Raw genomic sequence first — 19,661 nt, forward strand, 5'->3', positions numbered from 1 at the left:
CCTAGTAAGCCTCAACTAGTGCGACCATGTCCTACATTCCTCACCCTCACAAATTAAAATCACACCGCAATGATTCCTACACATCCTCGTTCTTCAAAAGATCAAAGGCTAAGTCATTAATAATTAATTCTCTCACTCCCTCTCTTCCTATATTCTGTCTCTTTTTCTCTCGCTCGTTTCTGTGTTCTCTCACTCTGTTTCCATATTTTAACTCACACTTTATCTTCCCTTTTCCACGTTGTCCCCTTCTATCATTCCTTATTCTCCTGTCTCACTCTCCCTCACTTTCTCACTCTCACTCTTCCATGTTGTGCCTATCTCTCCTCCCATATTCTCCTCTATCACTCTTCCTCTGTTTCTCTCCCTCCCTCATCCATGTTGTCTCCCTATATCCTCCCATATCCTCTTCCTCTCTCACTCTATCTCTGGTTCCCTCTCTCCCTTTTGCGTGTTGTCTCCCTCTCTCCTCTCATATTCTCTCTCACACACTATCTCTCTTTGTCTCCCTCTTTCCATGTTGCCTCTCTCGCTCTGCCTCTCTCTCTCTCTTTCTGTCTATCTCTCGGTCTGTCTCTCCCTCTCTCTCTCACTCTCTCTCTCTCTCCAAGCTCTTCCTCCTCCTATACTGTTTCTCCCACACCCCATCACTCTCTCCACTCATGCTCTTACGCTCTCATAGAGAGACACATTTATCTGCTCTGACGCAGAAAGTTAGTTTCACACGGGTGCACTCTGGGTAATGTATCGCCGGCCACATTGTACGTACCGAGTTAGAGGTTCGAACCTTAAATGAATAATTGGCAATGGCGCCACTGCATTTTCATCAACCACGTAATGCACTAATAGTAGTAATTGTCAAAGGAACCACATTGATAGAGTTGGCTGCAGTGGGGGATTACAATGCGAGACAATAAAATATTAGTTGCAAATTAATTTATAATCGTGGGGGCCTCAGGTTGAAATAGTTTGGATTGTCTAATCCATTCGCCATACTGGAGGTTTCAATGCAAGTGGCAGCTGGAGGGCACTGTGGTACGCTGGTTAACTGCTACCTCACAGCGCCAGGGACCCGGTTTGAATTCCGGTCTTGGGTGACTGTCTGTGTGGAGTTTGCACTTTCTCCACGTGTCTGTGTGGGTTTCCTCCGGGTGCTCCGGTTTCGTCCCACGGTCCAAAGATGTGAAGGTTAGGCGGATTGGCCATGCATGTTAGATGGGGTTACGGGGATAAGGCAGGAGAGTCGTCCAAGGCCGGGGTCTCTTTCAGAGGGGCGCAATGGCCTCCTACTGTCCGAGGGATTCTAAGGGATTCTATAATGAAGTACATTTCAAGTGAGGTCGGGAGTTGAGCAAATTGGATTTGCATGCTCTGGATTTCGGAAGATTTGGAGATGATCTCTTTGGGGCCTGCAAGATTCTGAAATGCTGTGATAGGACAGGCATGAGGAGAATGTTCCCCCAATGGTCAGGGAATCTGAAACAATGGGAAATGATGCTCGGGATAATGGGGTTGGTCATTTTGCGCAGAGCTGAGCAGAAATCTCTCCGCTCAAAGGGTTGAGAATCATTGCAGATGTCCATCCCTAGAGGGTTGTGAGTGTTCCATCGCTGGCTATATCAGAGGCTGGGGTAGAGAGATTGTTCATCTCGAGGGTTGTTAGTCAGGAATGCGGGTAGCCACCGGGAAAAATGTAGCTGGAAGACAAGGATCAGCCTCGTATCCAATTGGGTGCCTCCTTGGGTCATATACTCTACTCCTTATCTCATTTCATGTCTTACATCATGGACGCTGACAATGTTAATGCAATTGTTGCTCTCTTCAGATTAGAATTGGAGCCATTCCTGATGTATAAACTGATAGAAACAGAGAGTAGGAGCAGGAGGTGGCCATTCGGTCCGTCAAGCCTGCTCCACATTCCGTAGATTCATTCTAGTGCATAATATGAACAAATAATTTGGGGCAGCACGGTAGCATTGTGGATAGCACAAATGCTTCACAGCTCCAGGGTCCCAGGTTCGATTCCGGCTTGGGTCACTGTCTGTGCGAAGTCTGCACATCCTCCCCGTGTGTGCGTGGGTTTCCTCCGGGTGCTCCGGTTTCCTCCCACAGTCCAAAGATGTGCAGGTTAGGTGGATTGGCCTTGATAAATTGTCCATAGTGTCCAAAATTGCCCTTAGTGTAAGGTGAGGTTACTGGGTTATGGGGATAGGATGGAGGTGTGGACCTTGGGTAGGGTGCTCTTTCCAAGAGCCGGTGCAGACTCGATGGGCCGAATGGCCTCCTTCTACACTGTAAATTCTATGAAATAAGAATATAGCACAGGAACAGTCTCTTTGGCCCTGCAGACCGCTACTGGTCATGATACCACACTTGGCCAAAACCGTCAGCACTCCCTATTGTAATATCCCTCTCTCTGCATCATATCCATGTATTTGTCGAGATGCCTTTTGAACGCCATTAATGTATCTGCATCCACTGCCTCCCCTGGCAACGCGTTCCAGACACTCACCACCCTCTGTGTAAAAAACCTGCCTCGCACATCTCCTCTAAACTTTTCCCCACGAACCTTCATTTTGATCGCGGCTGATCATCCAACTCAATAGCCTGTTCCTATCATCCCCTCATATCATCTGATCCCTATTGGTCCACGTGCTATATCCAGGATGACTTGAAAGCATACAATGTTTTGTCGGACATAAAAACCTACATGAGTTAGCGGCATGGTCAGATATTTGCACAGTCTTCTGGACAATGTGAGTAACCAACAATTTCCAATGAAAGACTCTTTCTCTTCCAGATGTACCTGCTGCAGTCAGCTCCATTGTCTCGTTGCAGTTTGTAACAGCAGCCACCCCATTGACTGCACCACAGGAATAGACGCCTCCTTCCTGTAATGCAAAGTTGAAGATTCCAGGTCCAGAATCGAGGACTGTCATGTTGGCAAGGAGACGATGGCCACGATAGAGCTGGTAGCGTACTGGGGGGGTGCCTCTGTGGGACTTACACGTGAAGGTCACCTCGTGTCCAAGGGCAACAAGCGAGCTGTTCAAGTTTGAGATGAGCGAAGGGCAGCTCACCGCGACTGGGAAGACAAGAAGTACGTGCGTAAACGGGTTTCGAGGAATAAAACATACAGCAATGCGAGACATGGCATTTACACAACACGGCTAACACACGAATGTTTAAAACAGGACCAATGCACTTAAACACAGAACAAATTAATGTGAATGAAAATCTTTTACTGATGTGATGTGATACACACACAGAAGTGCCCCTTTGCGTCTCATTGCCCAACAATACATCGCAAGTAAATAACCGTGTTTGATCCCCAAGCTTCAATGGTTATGATCCTGAATTTATCGTGTTCTTTATATTATTCATAGAAATATTATCAGACAATCCCTGCAGTGCAGAAGGAGGTTCTTCAGACCATGAAGGCTGCACCGACCCGCTGAAAGAGCCCCTTACCTAGGCCCACCCCCCCTCCCTACCCTATCCCCAACCCCACCGAACATTTGGACACGAAGGGCAATTTAGCGTGGCCAGTCCACCCAGTCTGCTCAGGTTTGAACTGTTGGAGGAAACCGGAGCACCCGGAGTAAACCATGCAGATATGGCGAGAAAATAGAACCTCCACACAGACAGTCGGCCGAGGGCGGAATTGTACCCTGGTCCCTGGTGTGGTGCAGCATCCGTGTTAATCACTGTGCTATAGGGAGGGTTCCTCGCACAAGTCCCAGAAGGATGTGGAGAGGGCCGTTTACCAGGATATTGCCTGGTATAAAGAGCATTAACTATGAGGAGAGTTTAAATACACTCTGTCTGTTCTCCCTGGAATGACGGAGGTTGAGAAACGACCTGATAGAGGTCTACAAGATTATGAGTGGCACGGAGAGTGGACAGACAGATGCTCTTTCCTAGGCTAGGAGAGTCAAGCTCTTGAGGACATAGGATTAAAGTGCTCCGGGAAAGTTTAGAACAGATGTAAGACGCAAGTTTTTTACATCAAATTTCCAATCTCAAATTTTGTTTCTTACTTTTTTCCTGTTCAAGAGGTTTGTTCTAAGATCCTCCCTTTCTATTACATCTGCATTACCTCTTACTATAAGTATGGTAATGGTGTCCTCCACCACGAAAACTGAGGAGAATTATTGACTGAGTGTCTCTGCCGTTTCTGTATTTCCCCACTATCAACCTGACTCACCCTCCAAGGGATCAATATTGACTTTTTTTACTTTTATATACAGAGCCAAGCTTTTGATATCCTTTTTAATGTTTTGCGCTGGGTTTCTTTCATAACTTACCTTTGCTTTTTTTGTTACTTTTTAGTAACCCTTTGTTGATCATTAAAATGTTCCCAATCTTCCAGCCTACTGCCTTTGCAATATAGCATCCTGAGTGTTTGTCTTTATGTCATCTTGGACTTCCATGCTTTGCAATTGACATTTCCCCCCTCTGAAAATCTTTGTTATTCTATGGAATATATTTTAGTTGTTAGCAACTGAATATATCCTTGAAGCCCAACATACCATTTTCCTTCTTTACCACCTGATGCACCTGCATGCTTACCTTCAATGATTGGCGTACGACGACACCCAGGTTTCGTTACACATTCCCCTCTCCTAATTTATTGACATTCAGATAATATTCTGCCTCCCAGTTTTTGATACCAAATTATACTGCATCTACCATTCAATCGCCCAGTTACTCAACTTGTCCAAATCACGCTAAGCGTCCTCTGCGTCCTCCTCGCAGCTCACTTTCCCATTCAGAATTGATCTTTCCCATCTTTGTAAAACATGAATTATCACAACAGCTTAGTTCTTATTCAACACAATCTATGTGACTAGTGACTGGCTAGTGGTGTTCCGCAGGGATATGTGCTGGAATCTTTGTTGTTTGCAGTATAGAAATGATTTGGAGGAACATTGCTAAGTTTATGGACGATGCAGAATTTGGTGGAATTGCGGATAGCGATGAGGATTGTCCGAGGGAACAGCAGGATATAGATCGGTTGGAGACCTTGGCTGAGGAATAGCGAGTTCAATCCGGACAAATGTGATGAAATGCATTTTGGAAGATCTAATAAAGGTGGGAATTATACAGTAAAAGGCAGAAACCTTAAGAATATTCATCGCAGAGGGATTTGGTTGTACCGGTCCACAGGTCACGGAAAGTAGCAACCCAGGTGAAGAAGGTAGTCAAGAAGGCATGCTTGCCTTCATTGGCCGGGGCATTGAGTATACTAATTGGCAAGTCATGTTGCAGCATTATAACCAAATATGACAAATTTCGGCAACCTTGGATAACGAGAGATATTGTAGTCGGCGTCAAAAAGGAAAAGGAGGCATTTGTCAGGGCTCGAAGGCTGTGAACAGCCGAAGCCTTTGTGGAATATAAGGAAAGTCAGAAGCAACTTAAACAAGGAGTCAGGAGGGCTAAAAGGGATCAGGAAAAGTGATTGGCAAATAGGGTTTGAGGAAAAGCGAAACGCTTTTTACAAGTATATAAAAAGCAAGAGGATAGCCAGGGAAAGGGTTGGCCCACTGAAGGACAGGCAAGGGAATCTATGTGTTGAGCCAGAGGAAATGTGCGAGGTGCTAAGTGAATACTTTGCATCAGTATTCACCAAAGAGAAGAAACTTGTGGATGTTGAGTCTGGAAAAGGGTGATCAGGTAGGGCAGTGGATGTTGTCCATGTGGACTTCAGTAAAGCCTGTGACAAGGTTCCTCATGGCAGACTGGTAGAAAAAGCAAAAGGCTTTTTACAAGTATATAAAAAGCAAGAGGATAGCCAGGGAAAGGGTTGGCCCACTGAATGAGAGGGGAGGGAATCTATGTGTTGAGCCAGAGGAAATGGGCGAGGTGCTAAGTGAATACTTTGCATCATGTGCAGCTGTATAGCAGCTTAGTTAGGCCACACTTGGAGTATAGTGTTCAATTCTGGTCGCCACACTACCAGAAGGATGTGGAGGCTTTAGAGAGGGTGCAGAAGAGATTTACCAGGATGTTGCCTGGTATGGAGGGCATTAGCTATGAGGAGCGGTTGAATAAACTCGGATGTTCTCACTGGAACGACGGAGGTTGAGGGGCGACCTGATAGAGGTCTACAAAATTATGAGGGGCATAGACAGAGTGGATAGTCAGAGGCTTTTCCCCGGGGTAGAGGGGTCAATTACTAGGGGGCATAGGTTTAAGGTGAGAGGGGCAAGGTTTAGAGGAGATGTACGAGGCAAGTTTTTTTACACAGAGAGTAGTGGGTGCCTGGAACTCGCTGCCGGAGGAGGTGGTGGAAGCAGGGACGATAGTGACATTTAAGGGGCATCTTGATAAATACATGAATAGGATGGGAATAGAGGGATACGGACCCAGGAAGTGTGGAAGACTTTAGTTTAGACGGGCAGTATGGTCGGCACGGGCTTGGAGGGCCGAAGGGCCTGTTCCTGTTCTAGTGAAATTACCAAGATATGGCCCTCACTCCTCTATTGACCTTGTTGATTATCGGGTCAGGTTTGTGAAACTCTGCTAATGCGGAGAGGGTGGAATCATGGTAATGGTATTGGACTAATCATCGGGAGGTCCAACCTAACGGGACTGGAAACCCCAGTGTTGAACATTCGCCATGGCAGTTGGTGGAATGTCAATTGTTGAAAATCGGGAAAATATAGTGGTAGCACGTTGTGACATTGGTTAGCACTGCTGCCTCATGGCGCTGAGGGCCCGGATCACTGTCCGTGTGGCGTCTGCACATTCTCCCGTAGCTGTTTGGTCTCACCCCCACGACCAACAAATGTGCAGGGGAGGGGGGGAATGACCACGTTAAATTGTCCCTGAAGTGGGAAAAAATAATTGGGCACTATAAATTTATTTTAGAGACAATCTAGAAAATAAGGCTGGTCTGGGGAATGGAGATCACAAACCCTTTGCCCATCTTTCCAAAAGCCCCTCAATCTTTAATTTGACTTTCGGGATTGAAATATGCCATCTTCACCTGGTGTGGCCCACATATAACTCCAGGCACATGGCGATGTGATTGGGCGTTTGGTCCCCTTATCTAAGAAAATAGCCACAAAGAACTGTGCAGAGTTTTGTGGCTGAGGTTGAAAATGTGTCTTACAATTACCAATATTGTGAACAGCCTTCGATCCCTTATCTAAGGAGCGGTGTGCTGACATGTATAGGAGGTGGCGGCATCGCGGCGTTGTCACTAACGTGTATTCCAGAATTCCAGAGTAATGATCTGGGGTCCCAGTTTCAAATCCCACCATGGCAGTGAAAGAACATAGAACATAGAACAATACAGCGCAGTACAGGCCCTTCGGCCCACGATGTTGCACCGAAACAAAAGCCATCTAACCTACACTATGCCATTATCATCCATATGTTTATCCAATAAACTTTTAAATGCCCTCAATGTTGGCGAGTTCACTACTGTAGCAGGTAGGGCATTCCACGGCCTCACTACTCTTTGCGTAAAGAACCTACCCCTGACCTCTGTCCTATATCTATTACCCCTCAGTTTAAGGCTATGTCCCCTCGTGCTAGCCATTTCCATCCGCGGGAGAAGGCTCTCACTGTCCACCCTATCTAACCCTCTGATCATTTTGTATGCCTCTATTAAGTCTCCTCTTAACCTTCTTCTCTCTAACGAAAACAGCCTCAAGTCCATCAGCCTTTCCTCATAAGATTTTCCCTCCATGCCAGGCAACATCCTGGTAAATCTCCTCTGCACCCGTTCCAAAGCCTCCACGTCCTTCCTATAATGCGGTGACCAGAACTGTACGCAATACTCCAAATGCGGCCGTACTAGAGTTCTGTACAGCTGCAACATGACCTCCTGACTCCGGAACTCAATCCCTCTACCAATAAAGGCCAACACTCCATAGGCCTTCTTCACCACCCTATCAACCTGGGTGGCAACTTTCAGGGATCGATGTACATGGACACCTAGATCCCTCTGCTCATCCACACTTCCAAGAACTTTTCCATTAGCCAAATATTCCACATTCCTGTTTTTCCTTCCAAAGTGAATCACCTCACACTTCTCTACATTAAACTCCATTTGCCACCTCTCAGCCCAGCACTGCAGCTTATCTATATCCCTCTGTAACCTGCTACTTCCTTCCACACTATCGACAACACCACCGACTTTAGTATCGTCTGCAAATTTACTCACCCACCCTTCTGCACCTTCCTCTAGATCATTGATAAAAATGACAAACAGCAACGGCCCCAGAACAGATCCTTGTGGTACTCCACTTGTGACTGTACTCCATTCTGAACATTTCCCATCAACCACCACCCTCTGTCTTCTTTCAGCTTGCCAATTTCTGATCCACATCTCTAAATCACCCTCAATCCCCAGCCTCCGTATTTTCTGCAATAGCCTACCGTGGGGAACCTTATCAAACGCTTTGCTGAAATCCATATACACCACATCAACTGCTCTACCCTCGTCTACCTGTTCAGTCACCTTCTCAAAGAAACCCAAGCCGGTAATGGAACCTGGGACCCTGATGCTGTGAAGCCACAATGCTAACCACTTTGCTGTCAGGCCGCCCCAAATGTCTGGCCAACATGTCAGTCCAGTTCCATGCAGCGATGCGGTTAACTATTAACTGGCGTCACAAACCACTCCATTTGAAGGCTGGACTTACCCGGGATGGTCATGAAGCAATCTCGAAAAGTAAATGTTCCGAACTTCAAATATAGACAAATTGTGGTTGGCGTTTTTCAGCACAACACGTGGTTAGCCTACCTTTCTGCTGTGATGACTTTATTACTACACTGAGCACTTTGGCAATGAGGCATTGATCTGTTCACACAACATAGAACATAGAACATAGAAAATACAACACAGAACAGGCCCTTCGGCCCACGATGTTGTGCCGAACCTTTGTCCTAGATTAATCATAGATTATCATTGAATTTACAGTGCAGAAGGAGGCCATTCGGCCCTTTGAGTCTGCACCGGCTCTTGGAAAGAGCACCCTACCCAAACTCAACACCTTCACCCAACACCAAGGGCAATTTGGACATTAAGGGCAATTTATCATTGGCCAATTTACCTAACCCGCACATGTTTGGATTGTGGGAGGAATCCGGAGCACCCGGAGGAAACCCACGCAGACACGGGGAGGACGTGCAGACTCCGCACAGTCAGTGACCCAAGCCGGAATCGAACCTGGGACCCTGGAGCTGTGAAGCAATTGTGCTATCCACAATGCTACCGTGCTGCCCTTGAGAACAAATAAATCTACACTATATCATTTAACCGTAATCCATGTAACTATCCAATAGCTGCTTGAAGGTCCATAATGTTTCCGACTCAACTACTTCCACAGGCAGTGCATTCCATGCCCCCACTACTCTCTGGGTAAAGAACCTACCTCTGATATCCCTCCTATATCTTCCACCTTTCACCTTAAATTTATGTCCCCTTGTAATGGTTTGTTTCACCCGGGGAAAAAGTCTCTGACTGTCTACTCTATCTATTCCCCTGATCATCTTATAAACCTCTATCAAGTCGCCCCTCATCCTTCTCCGTTCTAATGAGAAAAGGCCTAGCACCCTCAACCTTTCCTCGTAAGACCTACTCTCCATTCCAGGCAACATCCTGGTAAATCTTCTTTGCACCTTTTCCAAAGCTTCCACATCCTTCCTAAAATGAGGCGACCAGAACTGTACACAGTACTCCAAATGTGGCCTTACCAAAGTTTTGTACAGCTGCATCATCACCTCACGGCTCTTAAAAGGATGCTGACTGAAGATATTCCTCACCTTCAGCCTCCACTTCGACAGCTGGGCTGTGGACAGCGGTGCTCATGTTATTGTAAACACTGCAGCTGTAATTGCCATTGATTCCTTCATGGAAATTGGAGAGTTGGTGAGTGACCTCTCTGCTGGATGAGATTTCCTTGTAGATCTCCATCTCTCCCCTGTACCAGGTGAACTCTATTGGAGCAGAGCCTGCAGTGACGATGCACCTCAGTGTCAAATTGCCTCCTTCTCTGACGCTCCCGTTCACCGGATTGATGTTCAAATGTGGGTTGGTGACCGGAAGTCCTGTGGGAGATACAACCACAGATCAGAGCCTGGATGACTTCAATTTACAGAAAGATGGGGCGGGATTCTCTCTCGGCTGATACCTAAATCGGGAAACGCGATTGGCTGGAGAATCGAGGCTGAAATCGTGGCGGCCGGCCTTTTTCTCGCCAAATCGCAATTCTCTGCTGCCTCGACAGCCACGTCAATGTGCTCCACTCCACCCGTACACTAAACGGCATTCGCATGCCATTAATGGACAAGACACAAGGGGCCTCCTTGATGCTCCTCATCCTCTGCGGCGAATTCCAGGGTAACAAGATGGCATTGGTTACCCTGGAGCGCGCCCATGCCGCTTATGGGTTGGCTGGGACCAGAGGGCATCTACAAGGGTGGCCCGGAGGTACACCCACACGACCAGTGCCCATACGTTCACAGGGGGCAATCAGCAGTGTGCACAGCTGCGTGGCTGCCTTGCAGGCCGTGGCAATGGTGTACTGTGCGCATCCACCCCGAAACCACAGCCAACCTCCTGGCCATCAGACGCTACTCCAACCAGTGGCACAAGTGACAGAAAACTATGGCGATGGTGGGCACTTTCCGGACCCCCCCCCCACTCAGCAGCCACAGCGCCTGGTTCACGATTTCTAAAAGCACAAGTTGACGGGATGAGTGTGTGGGGGGACTATAATGTAGAAATGCGACTGCGGTTTGCCAGTCTTCCAAGTGTCAACCATGGGCCCTGCAAGTCCCTCACGTTTCCTCATTGGAATCGATTCTGTTCCATGTGGAGTCGGTGCTATGAAATGAAAAAATAATCTTTATTGTCACAAGTAGGCTTACATTAACACTGCAATGAAGTTACTGTGAAAAGCCCCTAGTCGCCACATTCTGGCGCCTGTTCGGCAACACAGAGAGAGAATTCAGAATGTCCAATTCACCTAACACCACATCTTTCGGGACTTGTGGGAGGAAACCGGAGTCCCCGGAGGAAACCCACACAGACACGGGGAGAGCGTGCAGACTCCGCACAGACAGTGACACAGCGGGGAATCGAACCTGGGACCCTGGAGCTGTGAAGCGGCTGTGAAACCGTGCTAGTCCCTCACCAGTCCAGGTGCGGCGTCAGGTTCTCTGTCGCGGAAGTCCATGAATCCTGCCCGGCATCAGCACTTCGGGCGGGATTCTCCGGTCGCCCACTCCGGAATCGCGTTAACCTATTGGCCGCGAGAAATCGAGGGTGGCGCCGCTTTCGCGATGCTCCGCCCCTCCAAATCGGCTTACTCTAGGAGTACGCCGGATGCCGTATGGACAGCCTCAAGAAGTTCCCTGAGGCCCTTCCCCCTATTCTCCGCCCCCGACCGGCCGAGTTCTGGACGGCGTGGGTCTCTATGCTATTACTTATCGGGAACTCGGCGTGGCGCCTGCGGACTCAGTCCAGCGCCGCCACCGTCGGGGAAGAGCCTATCCCCGGGCAGGGGCGGTGAGGGGTGGTGGGCTTTGGAAGGGGCTGGGTGCAATTTCGGGGGGTGGTCCGTCTTTAGCCAGCCAACCACATAGTGGGGGACACTGTTTGGCATTGTGGTCTGCACTCAGCTGTGCACATGTGCAGTGAGGGACCCGGCAATTCTCCGGGCCATGTTAGCAGCTAGAGCCTGGTGCTCTGCACGGCCTTGGTGCTCGGCCCGCACCAAACCGAGACCAGCAGCTGTTCTGCACCAAATCTTCGGTCGTAAAACGCCACCGTTCCCAAGCTGGCGTGAGGACTGGGCCTGAAAATCGGATTATTCCAGCCCTCAGTCTGTGCAACAGAGAATTCCGCCAATAAATTTTATTGAGCCGAAGGTAGAGGCAAATAGGAAACATTAGAGAAGTTCAAAGAGGACATAGAGAAAAACGTGGATGCATATTTAAGGAAAGGGTTGCCGCTGAGTTGCCGTGCGTGGGGGATGCCCAGAAGGCCAGATCTGTTATCTGTGAGTGTCAGAGAAGCTGTGAGAGTTCTGATTTGGAGAGAGCCGCTGAGCGTTTATCCAGAGATCTCTTGGTTTCAAGAAACAGTTTGTTAAAGGACCTCTTTTAGAATTCCTCATTAGAGTGGGTGTTTGTGCTTTCATGTATCATTCCTTTGTGAATGGAGCAACACTTCCTTGCCTTGTGCAACATTTCAGGAGTTTTGTGGTTAAAAATATCGACAAGATGTTTGTTGCCAGGAGGGTAGTTTCTTGTGTACATTGGATCAAACAGTCAGTTTGGGGCACGTCTTTTTAAGACTGTTTCAACCATGTAACTTTAATCTTGCGCACTTAAGTTTGTCTTCAATGAAGAGTTTCATTTTTCAAATTCTAAGGGGGTTCCTGGAGTTCTACGCTGATGAGATCATTGGTGCTTTGTCCTCACTTTCACAACGAAAACAATATTTGTGAAGAGTTAAACAAACCTCTCTGTGGTTTTACCTGCTCAGCAACAACATCTACTGGGCCACAAGAACTGTTTTAATCTGTTTGGTAGTAGTCATTTTGGGGGGAAAAAACATTCTCACTTAATTTGTGATGGGGGTCTGGGAATCGTTCTCCGTAAATAAAGCACGGGTGCAAACCGGCATAGATTTTTTAAAAATGGATATACACCACAACTGTGGTAACCTGCAGTGTTACAGTCCGAGTAATGGATCGTAGGCTTTCTAGATAGATAGGCAAGTGAGCTACTTCAGTGCCAGAAACCGTGTTATCATTCGATAAAGTCACATGTTTCGCCAAATCAAATGACTCGGAAACACAACGTGTAATTTTCTGAGGAAAATATGTCAGATTTGCGTCTCAATGTGTTTTTTTTTTTACAGTATTTATTTTTCACATCAATGAAGGTGAATTAAGGGCAACACAGAGATTAGCACTGCTGTCTCACAGCGCCAGCGATCAGGGTTCAATTCTTGCCTCGGTGACTGTCTGTGTGGGGTTTTCACATTCTGCCCGTGTCTGTGTGTGTTCCCTTCGGGTGCTCCGGTTTCCACCCACAGTCCAGGGATGTGCAGGTTAGAGGAATTGGACGGGATAAATTGTCCCTTAATGTCCAAAAGGTGACGGGGTTAGAGTTGGTGCCGACTCGATCAGCTGAATAGCCTCATTCTGCTTGTAGAGGTTATTTAATTCTATATTTTCCACGTGCTCTGCGCAGCCAAGACCGTTTGCAAACTTAAAACCAAGCAATAATAGGAAAGTGGCATGTATCAACATTAGGCTCTCGGATTAATTCAACAGCACAGTTCACACACGATATGGGTGGAGAATCAGAGGTAATTGTACATGTAGAGGACATTCTGTGAAAATGCAAGGCCAGTTCACCAGTTGATCCAATTTATATTATGCCATATCAGTTCAGATCAGTATCCCTCTTTCACAGTTTTTGCTATATTCTTTCCACAGAACCACAGACTTTCTACAGTGCAGAAGGTCATTCGGCCCACTGAGTCTGCAGCGACCCTCTTGAAGAGTGCCCTACCTCTGCCGATTCCCTTGCCTTATCCTTGTAACCCCATTTGAGCTGCACATTAATGGGCACTAAGGAGTAATCCATGAGGCTAATCGACCTAACCAGCACATCTTTGTATTGTACTGTGGGAGGAAACCGATACAGGCACGGGGAGAACGTGCAAACTCTACAAAGACCGTCTCCCAAGCTCGGAATTGAACCATGGTTTCTGGAACTGTGATGCAGCAGTGCTAACTACTGCGCTAACGAGCCGCCCAATTTCTTATCGCATGAACTACCAGGCCCTGGGGAGGAAGCTCTCATATATCTTTCCCATGCCCGCGGACAAAGATATATTTGTTCAACCATTGGCCAAACACCAACAGATGTTTTTGTACTCACTCCTCACAGTCATTTCCACACTTTTGGCCGTGTGTGTTAAACTGTTGCTGAGAACGCTACAATGATACCGTCCAGAATCCATCACGGTGGCTTGTGGGATGAGATAGTCATTGTGACTGACCGAATCAGAATTTATAAGACTGTTGTTTCTGTAGAATGAATATTGTCCGCTCCCACAGGCATCTGAATCGCTGCACTCACAGCTCAGCGTTATAGTGTCGCCATCCTTTGGCGTTTCCGGTTTTACAGACAGCCTCACTGGAATATCTGAAATTGAAGAGGAAAAGGAGGTCACTGTTCACGATCGCTCGGTATTCCAAAATATGTGCCTAAGAGATGTTGCTGTGTTCAAAAGGGGTGGAGTGGGGGGGGGCGGAGGGGGGGGGGGGGGTTGTTCTTATGCAGGAATGCATTCGGAAACAGTGAGAAACGGACGGTTTTGGCCATTTTATTTCATCGATGTGTTTGAAACGTACTTTTTATCCGTTAATGTGATATGGACGTCACTGGCTGGGGCAACATTTATTGCCCATCCCTAACTCCCCTTGAGAGGTTGTTGGTGAACTGCCTTCTTCAACCTCTGCAGAGGGGAGTAGGTGCACCCACTGTGCTGTTAGGGAGGTAGTTCCAGGATGTTGATGTATTTCCAAGTCAGGGTGGTGAATGACTTGAAGGGGAACATCCAGGTGGTCGGGTTCTACGGTATATGATGCCTTGTCCTTCTAGATGGTGGTGGTCGTGGGTTTGGAAGCTACTGCCTAAGGATACTCAGTGAGTTCCTGCATCTTGTAGATGGTGCACACGGCTGCCACTGTGCGTCGGTAGTGGAGGGTTTCAATGGTTGTGGAAGGGGCGGGGGAAGGGGGGATTCAAGCGGGGCTGCATTCTCCTAGATGCTGTAGAGCTTCAATGTCATTGAAGCTGCACTCATCCAGGCAGTGGATCAGAAATTGGCTAGCTGAAAGAAGACAGAGGGTGGTGGTTGATGGGAAATGTTCAGAATGGAGTTCTGTCACAAGTGGAGTACCACAAGGATCTGTTCTGGGGCCGTTGCTGTTTGTCATTTTTATCAATGACCTAGAGGAGGGCGCAGAAGGGTGGGTGAGTAAATTTGCAGATGATACTAAAGTCGGTGGTGTTGTCGATAGTGTGGAAGGAAGTAGCAGGTTACAGAGGGATATAGATAAGCTGCAGAGCTGGGCTGAGAGGTGGCAAATGGCGTTTAATGTAGAGAAGTGTGAGGTGATTCACTTTGGAAGGAAAAACAGGAATGTGGAATATTTGGCTAATGGAAAAGTTCTTGAAAGTGTGGATGAGCAGAGGGATCTAGGTGTCCATGTACATAGATCCTTGAAAGTTGCCACCCAGGTTGATAGGGTGGTGAAGAAGGCCGATGGAGTGTTGGCCTTTATTGGTAGAGGGATTGAGTTCCGGAGTCAGGAGGTCATGTTGCAGCTGTACAGAACTCTGGTACGGCCGCATTTGGAGTATTGCGTACAGTTCTGGTCACCGCATTATAGGAAGGACGTGGAGGCTTTGGAACGGGTGCAGAGGAGATTTACCAGGATGTTGCCTGGTATGGAGGGAAAATCTTATGAGGAAAGGCTGATGGACTTAAGGTTGTTTTCGTTAGAGAGAAGAAGGTTAAGAGGAGACTTAATAGAGGCATACAAAATGATCAGAGGGTTAGATAGGGTGGACAGTGAGAGCCTTCTCCCGCGGATGGAAATGGCTAGCACGAGGGGACATAGCCTTAAACTGAGGGGTAATAGATATAGGACACAGGTCAGGGGTAGGTTCTTTACGCAAAGAGTAGTGAGGCCGTGGAATGCCCTACCTGCTACAGTAGTGAACTCGCCAACATTGAGGGCATTTAAAAGTTTATTGGATAAACATATGGATGATAAAGGTATAGTGTAGGTTAGATGGCTTTTGTTTCGGTGCAACATCGTGGGCCGAAGGGCCTGTACTGCGCTGTATTGTTCTATGTTCTATGTTCTATAAGTGGACAGTATTCCATTGCATTCCTGACTTTTGCCTTGTAGATAGTTTTGCGGAGTCAGGAGGTGAGTTACACCCCCCCACACGCCCCCTTCCAATTCCTGACCTCTGATCTCCTCTTTTAGCCACAGTATTGACATGGTTAGCGCAGGTCAGTGTCCTGCCACTGGTAACCACCATGGTGTTGATAGTATCTTGGGGCGTCGTATAAACTGGCTGTAGCGCACAAAGACTCCGAGAGACGAATAGAGTGAAGTCGATGAGGCTTTATTAAGCGTGACTGTTCCCCCGCAGTTCAGTAACAGACTGGCCTGCGGTGGAGAACTCCTGGTTCTTATACTCCGCCTTCAGGGCGGAGCTAGGGGCCAACAGCCAACCAGGACCCGGGATCTGTCAGCCAATGACATCACGGCTTCACAGTCCCACATGACCCCTAATGCATACTACCACACTGGCGCTATCCAATGTGCGATTCACCTAACGTACAGCTCCAGATCAGTCATGGTTCTCACTAAAGGGTGACGGATTATCCCTCTGTTCAAAGGAGGGGAATACTGTCGATAAACTATTGTGGATCATGCAATTCAGCCCTTTGCAATCGTTTAATGAGGAGGGATAATTGGGCAAATTCTAAGAATGACGGCCAGCGCCGATTCTGCACCAACGACAAAGCGAATAGCTGCATTCAATGGTCAGAGGTAATGTCTTCAAACAGGTGTTTAGAAGGTTGTATATTTCAGAAGATGAAGGGGAAACCTTGGCGACTGTCCAGGGCATTCCTCTTCATCCGCCTCTTGGGTAGAAGTGTGTGTTAAACAATGAAGCAACCCGCCATTTAGCCTGCTTGGTAAAGACATTGGACTGTCGTGTTCATCCCCATTTGCACTTTCCCAGTTTCTTCCTTCCAAACATTCCTCCTTTTTTCCCAATAACTTTGCTTTTTTTCTCTTACTTGTTGCTAATGTACAGTGGCACATACCTTTAATGTCCACAAATTTATATGCTGATGAGTAGATGGGTCCATTGGGAAAGTTAACAAAGTGCAATTCGCAGCGATAACGTCCTTTATCCTCCACAGAAACACGCTGAATTTCAAATGTACCACTTCCATTCGAAACTGTTGCCTCGCCCAAACGAAAACCTTCTCGGTAAAATGTGTAAATTGCATCCTTCGGGAAGGGGAAATGACATCTTAATAGCAGATTTTCGTTGACCCACAGAATTTCTGGAAGAGTCTCAATGGTCGTTGTGCGATCTGGCTCTATTGGATAGAAATAATGGAAATTAACAACAGGGCAGGCACTCGTTCCTTAAAACATAATCACACATTACATTTTTTATAGCAATCCAAACCCCGACCACTACCATCTCGAAGTACAAGAGCAGAAGACACTTATGAAACCCTAGCATCTGGAGGTTTCCCTCCAAGTTACTCACCACCCTTGCTTGGAAATATATCACCTTTCCCTCACTGTCACTGGGGCAAAATGCTGTAACTCTCTCCATAGGTTGTACCTACATTTCAAGGACTGCAACGTCTCAAGAAGGCAATTTTCTGTAGGCAACAAGGGATGGGAGTAAATGTTGGTCTAACCAGCGACGTCCAAGTCCCGGATATGAAAAACAATCATTCAGAGGTGTACGGTCGGGAGTTTGGTACATCCAGTAGCAATGGGCCCAAACTAATCTTCAGTAACCTGGACCACATCCAAAAATCATACAATCCTCAATGATGGAGGGTATGTAGCAGAGATATCTAAGTACATAGCCAGTATTACAGAGAGACATAGTTTGTTTCTTTGTGTGATAATCTCATTCTGAACAGCAGACAGTAGGATTGATTGATTAACAAAAGTGACCGTGCACAGCAGATTGAAGGAACATGGTAACAGACAGATCACGGGGAAAGAGTAGTGCGAGTGTGGTATTACTATGATTAAATACGTACCTAGCAGGAGAAACAGCTTCCAGATTTTCGGCAGGGGAGCAGTGTCCAGGGGCCTGTAGGAAAGGTAAGAATAACTTTAAATACTTACCTGTGCAGCTGCAGGAAGACGGCCGTGGGGATTTCTGGGAAGATTTGTTCGTACCTGTGTATAAGTTGGGCGGTTGCTAAACCCGAGACACTACACTTGTAGTGTCCCCCACCCTTCATCTCCTCTAACCTAAGGGGTTGAGAGAATATCAGAGAAGCTCTTCTTTTCTTTTTCTTGTTTTATCTAGAGGGAATGGCAGGGGAGGCAGTGCAATGTTCCTCCTGCAGAATGTTTGAGGTGAGGGACGCCATCAGTGTCCCTGCTGATTTCACCTGTGGGAAGTGCACCCATCTCCAGCTCCTCAGACACCGCGTTAGGGAACTGGAGCTGGAGCTGGATGAACTTCGGATCATTCGGGAGGCAGAGGTGGTCATAGATAGAAGCTTCAGGGATGTAGTTACCCCGAAGAATCAAGATAGATGGGTGACGGTGAGAGGGGCTGGGAGGAAGCAGTCAGTACAGGGATCCCCTGTGGTTATTCCTCTTAGTAACAAGTATTCAGATTTAGATACATTTTGGCGGGGGGGGGGGGGGGGGGGGACTTACCAGGGGTAAGCCATTGGGTGCAGGCCTCTGGCACAGAGTCTGTCCCTGTTGCTCAGAAGGGAAGGGGGGAGAGGAGTAGAGCATTAGTCATTGGAGACTCCGTAGTTAGGGGGATAGATAGGAAATTCTGTGGCAACCAGAGAGACTCGAAGTTGGTGTGTTGCCTCCCAGGTGTCAGGGCCGCGATGTCTCGGATCATGTTTTCGGGATCCTTAAGGGAGAGGAGGAGCAGCCCCAAGTCATGGTCCACATAGGTACCTACGACATAGGTAGGAAAAGGGATAGGGATGTAAGGCAGGAATTCAGGGAGCTAGGGTGGAAACTTAGATCTAGGACAAACAGAGTTATTATCTCTATGGAAGAGTGCCAGAAGACTGGAGGATAGCAAATGTTGTCCCCTTGTTCAAGAAGGGGAGTAGAGACAACCCCGGTAACTATAGACCAGTGAGCCTTACTTCTGTTGTGGGCAAAGTCTTGGAAAGGTTTATAAGAGATAGGATGTATAATCATCTGGAAAAGAATAGTTGGATTAGAGATAGTCAACATGGTTTTGTGAAGGTTACGTCATGCCTCACAAACCTTATCGAGTTCTTTGAGAAGGTGACCAAACAGGTGGATGAGGGTAAAGCAGTTGATGTGGTGTATATGGATTTCAGTAAAACGTTTGATGAGGTTCCCCACGGTACGCTATTGCAGAAAATACGGAAGCATGGGATTCACGGTGATTTCGCAGTTTGGATCAGAAATTGGCTAGCTGGAAGAAGACAAAGGGTGGTGGTTGATGGGAAATGTTCAGACTAGAGTCCAGTTACTAGTGGTGTACCACAAGGATCTGTTTTGGGGCCACTGCTGTTTGTCATTTTTATAAATGATCTGGGGAGGGTGTACAAGGATGGGTGAGTAAATTTGTAGATGACACTCAAGTCGGTGGAGTTGTGGGCAGTGCGGAAGGATGTTACAAGTTACAGAGGGACATAGATAAGCTGCAGCGCTGGGCTGAGAGGTGGCAAATGGAGTTTAATGCGGAAAAGTGTGAGGTGATTCATTTTGGAAGGAATAACAGGAAGACAGAGTACTGAGCTAATGGTAAGATTCTTGATAGTGTGGATGAGCATAGAGATCTCGGTGTCCATGTACAAACATCCCTGAAATTTGCCACCC

At 47.3% G+C, this 19,661-nt stretch overlaps 1 protein-coding gene and 1 long non-coding RNA gene across 5 annotated transcripts in view; one reads left to right on the top strand and one right to left on the bottom strand.

Annotated features, from left to right (window-relative positions):
- Positions 1-19,661, top strand: part of LOC140399577 (uncharacterized) — a 133,612-nt gene that overhangs the window by 45,079 nt on the left and 68,872 nt on the right. Inside the window, exon 3 of one of the 2 annotated variants that reach the window (XR_011937732.1) lies at positions 2,798-3,084. The exons of the other annotated variant lie outside the window; for it this stretch is intronic. This is a non-coding gene — a long non-coding RNA (uncharacterized lncRNA). Of the gene's footprint in view, positions 1-2,797; positions 3,085-19,661 lie in introns of those variants that run through there. 2 annotated transcript variants of the gene reach the window in all.
- Positions 1-19,661, bottom strand: part of LOC140399576 (Fc receptor-like protein 5) — a 105,598-nt gene that overhangs the window by 31,307 nt on the left and 54,630 nt on the right. For all 3 annotated transcript variants that reach the window (XM_072489114.1, XM_072489115.1, XM_072489116.1), the window contains 4 exons: positions 16,898-17,179; positions 13,918-14,184; positions 9,781-10,065; positions 2,804-3,082 (listed from right to left, as the gene is read on the bottom strand). In XM_072489114.1, the coding sequence (XP_072345215.1) occupies positions 2,804-3,082; positions 9,781-10,065; positions 13,918-14,184; positions 16,898-17,179 (1,113 nt within the window). The remainder of the gene's footprint in view (positions 1-2,803; positions 3,083-9,780; positions 10,066-13,917; positions 14,185-16,897; positions 17,180-19,661) is intronic.

The sequence above is a fragment of the Scyliorhinus torazame genome, chromosome 23, assembly GCF_047496885.1.
Source record: "Scyliorhinus torazame isolate Kashiwa2021f chromosome 23, sScyTor2.1, whole genome shotgun sequence".
NCBI classification, from domain to species: Eukaryota; Metazoa; Chordata; class Chondrichthyes; order Carcharhiniformes; family Scyliorhinidae; genus Scyliorhinus; species Scyliorhinus torazame.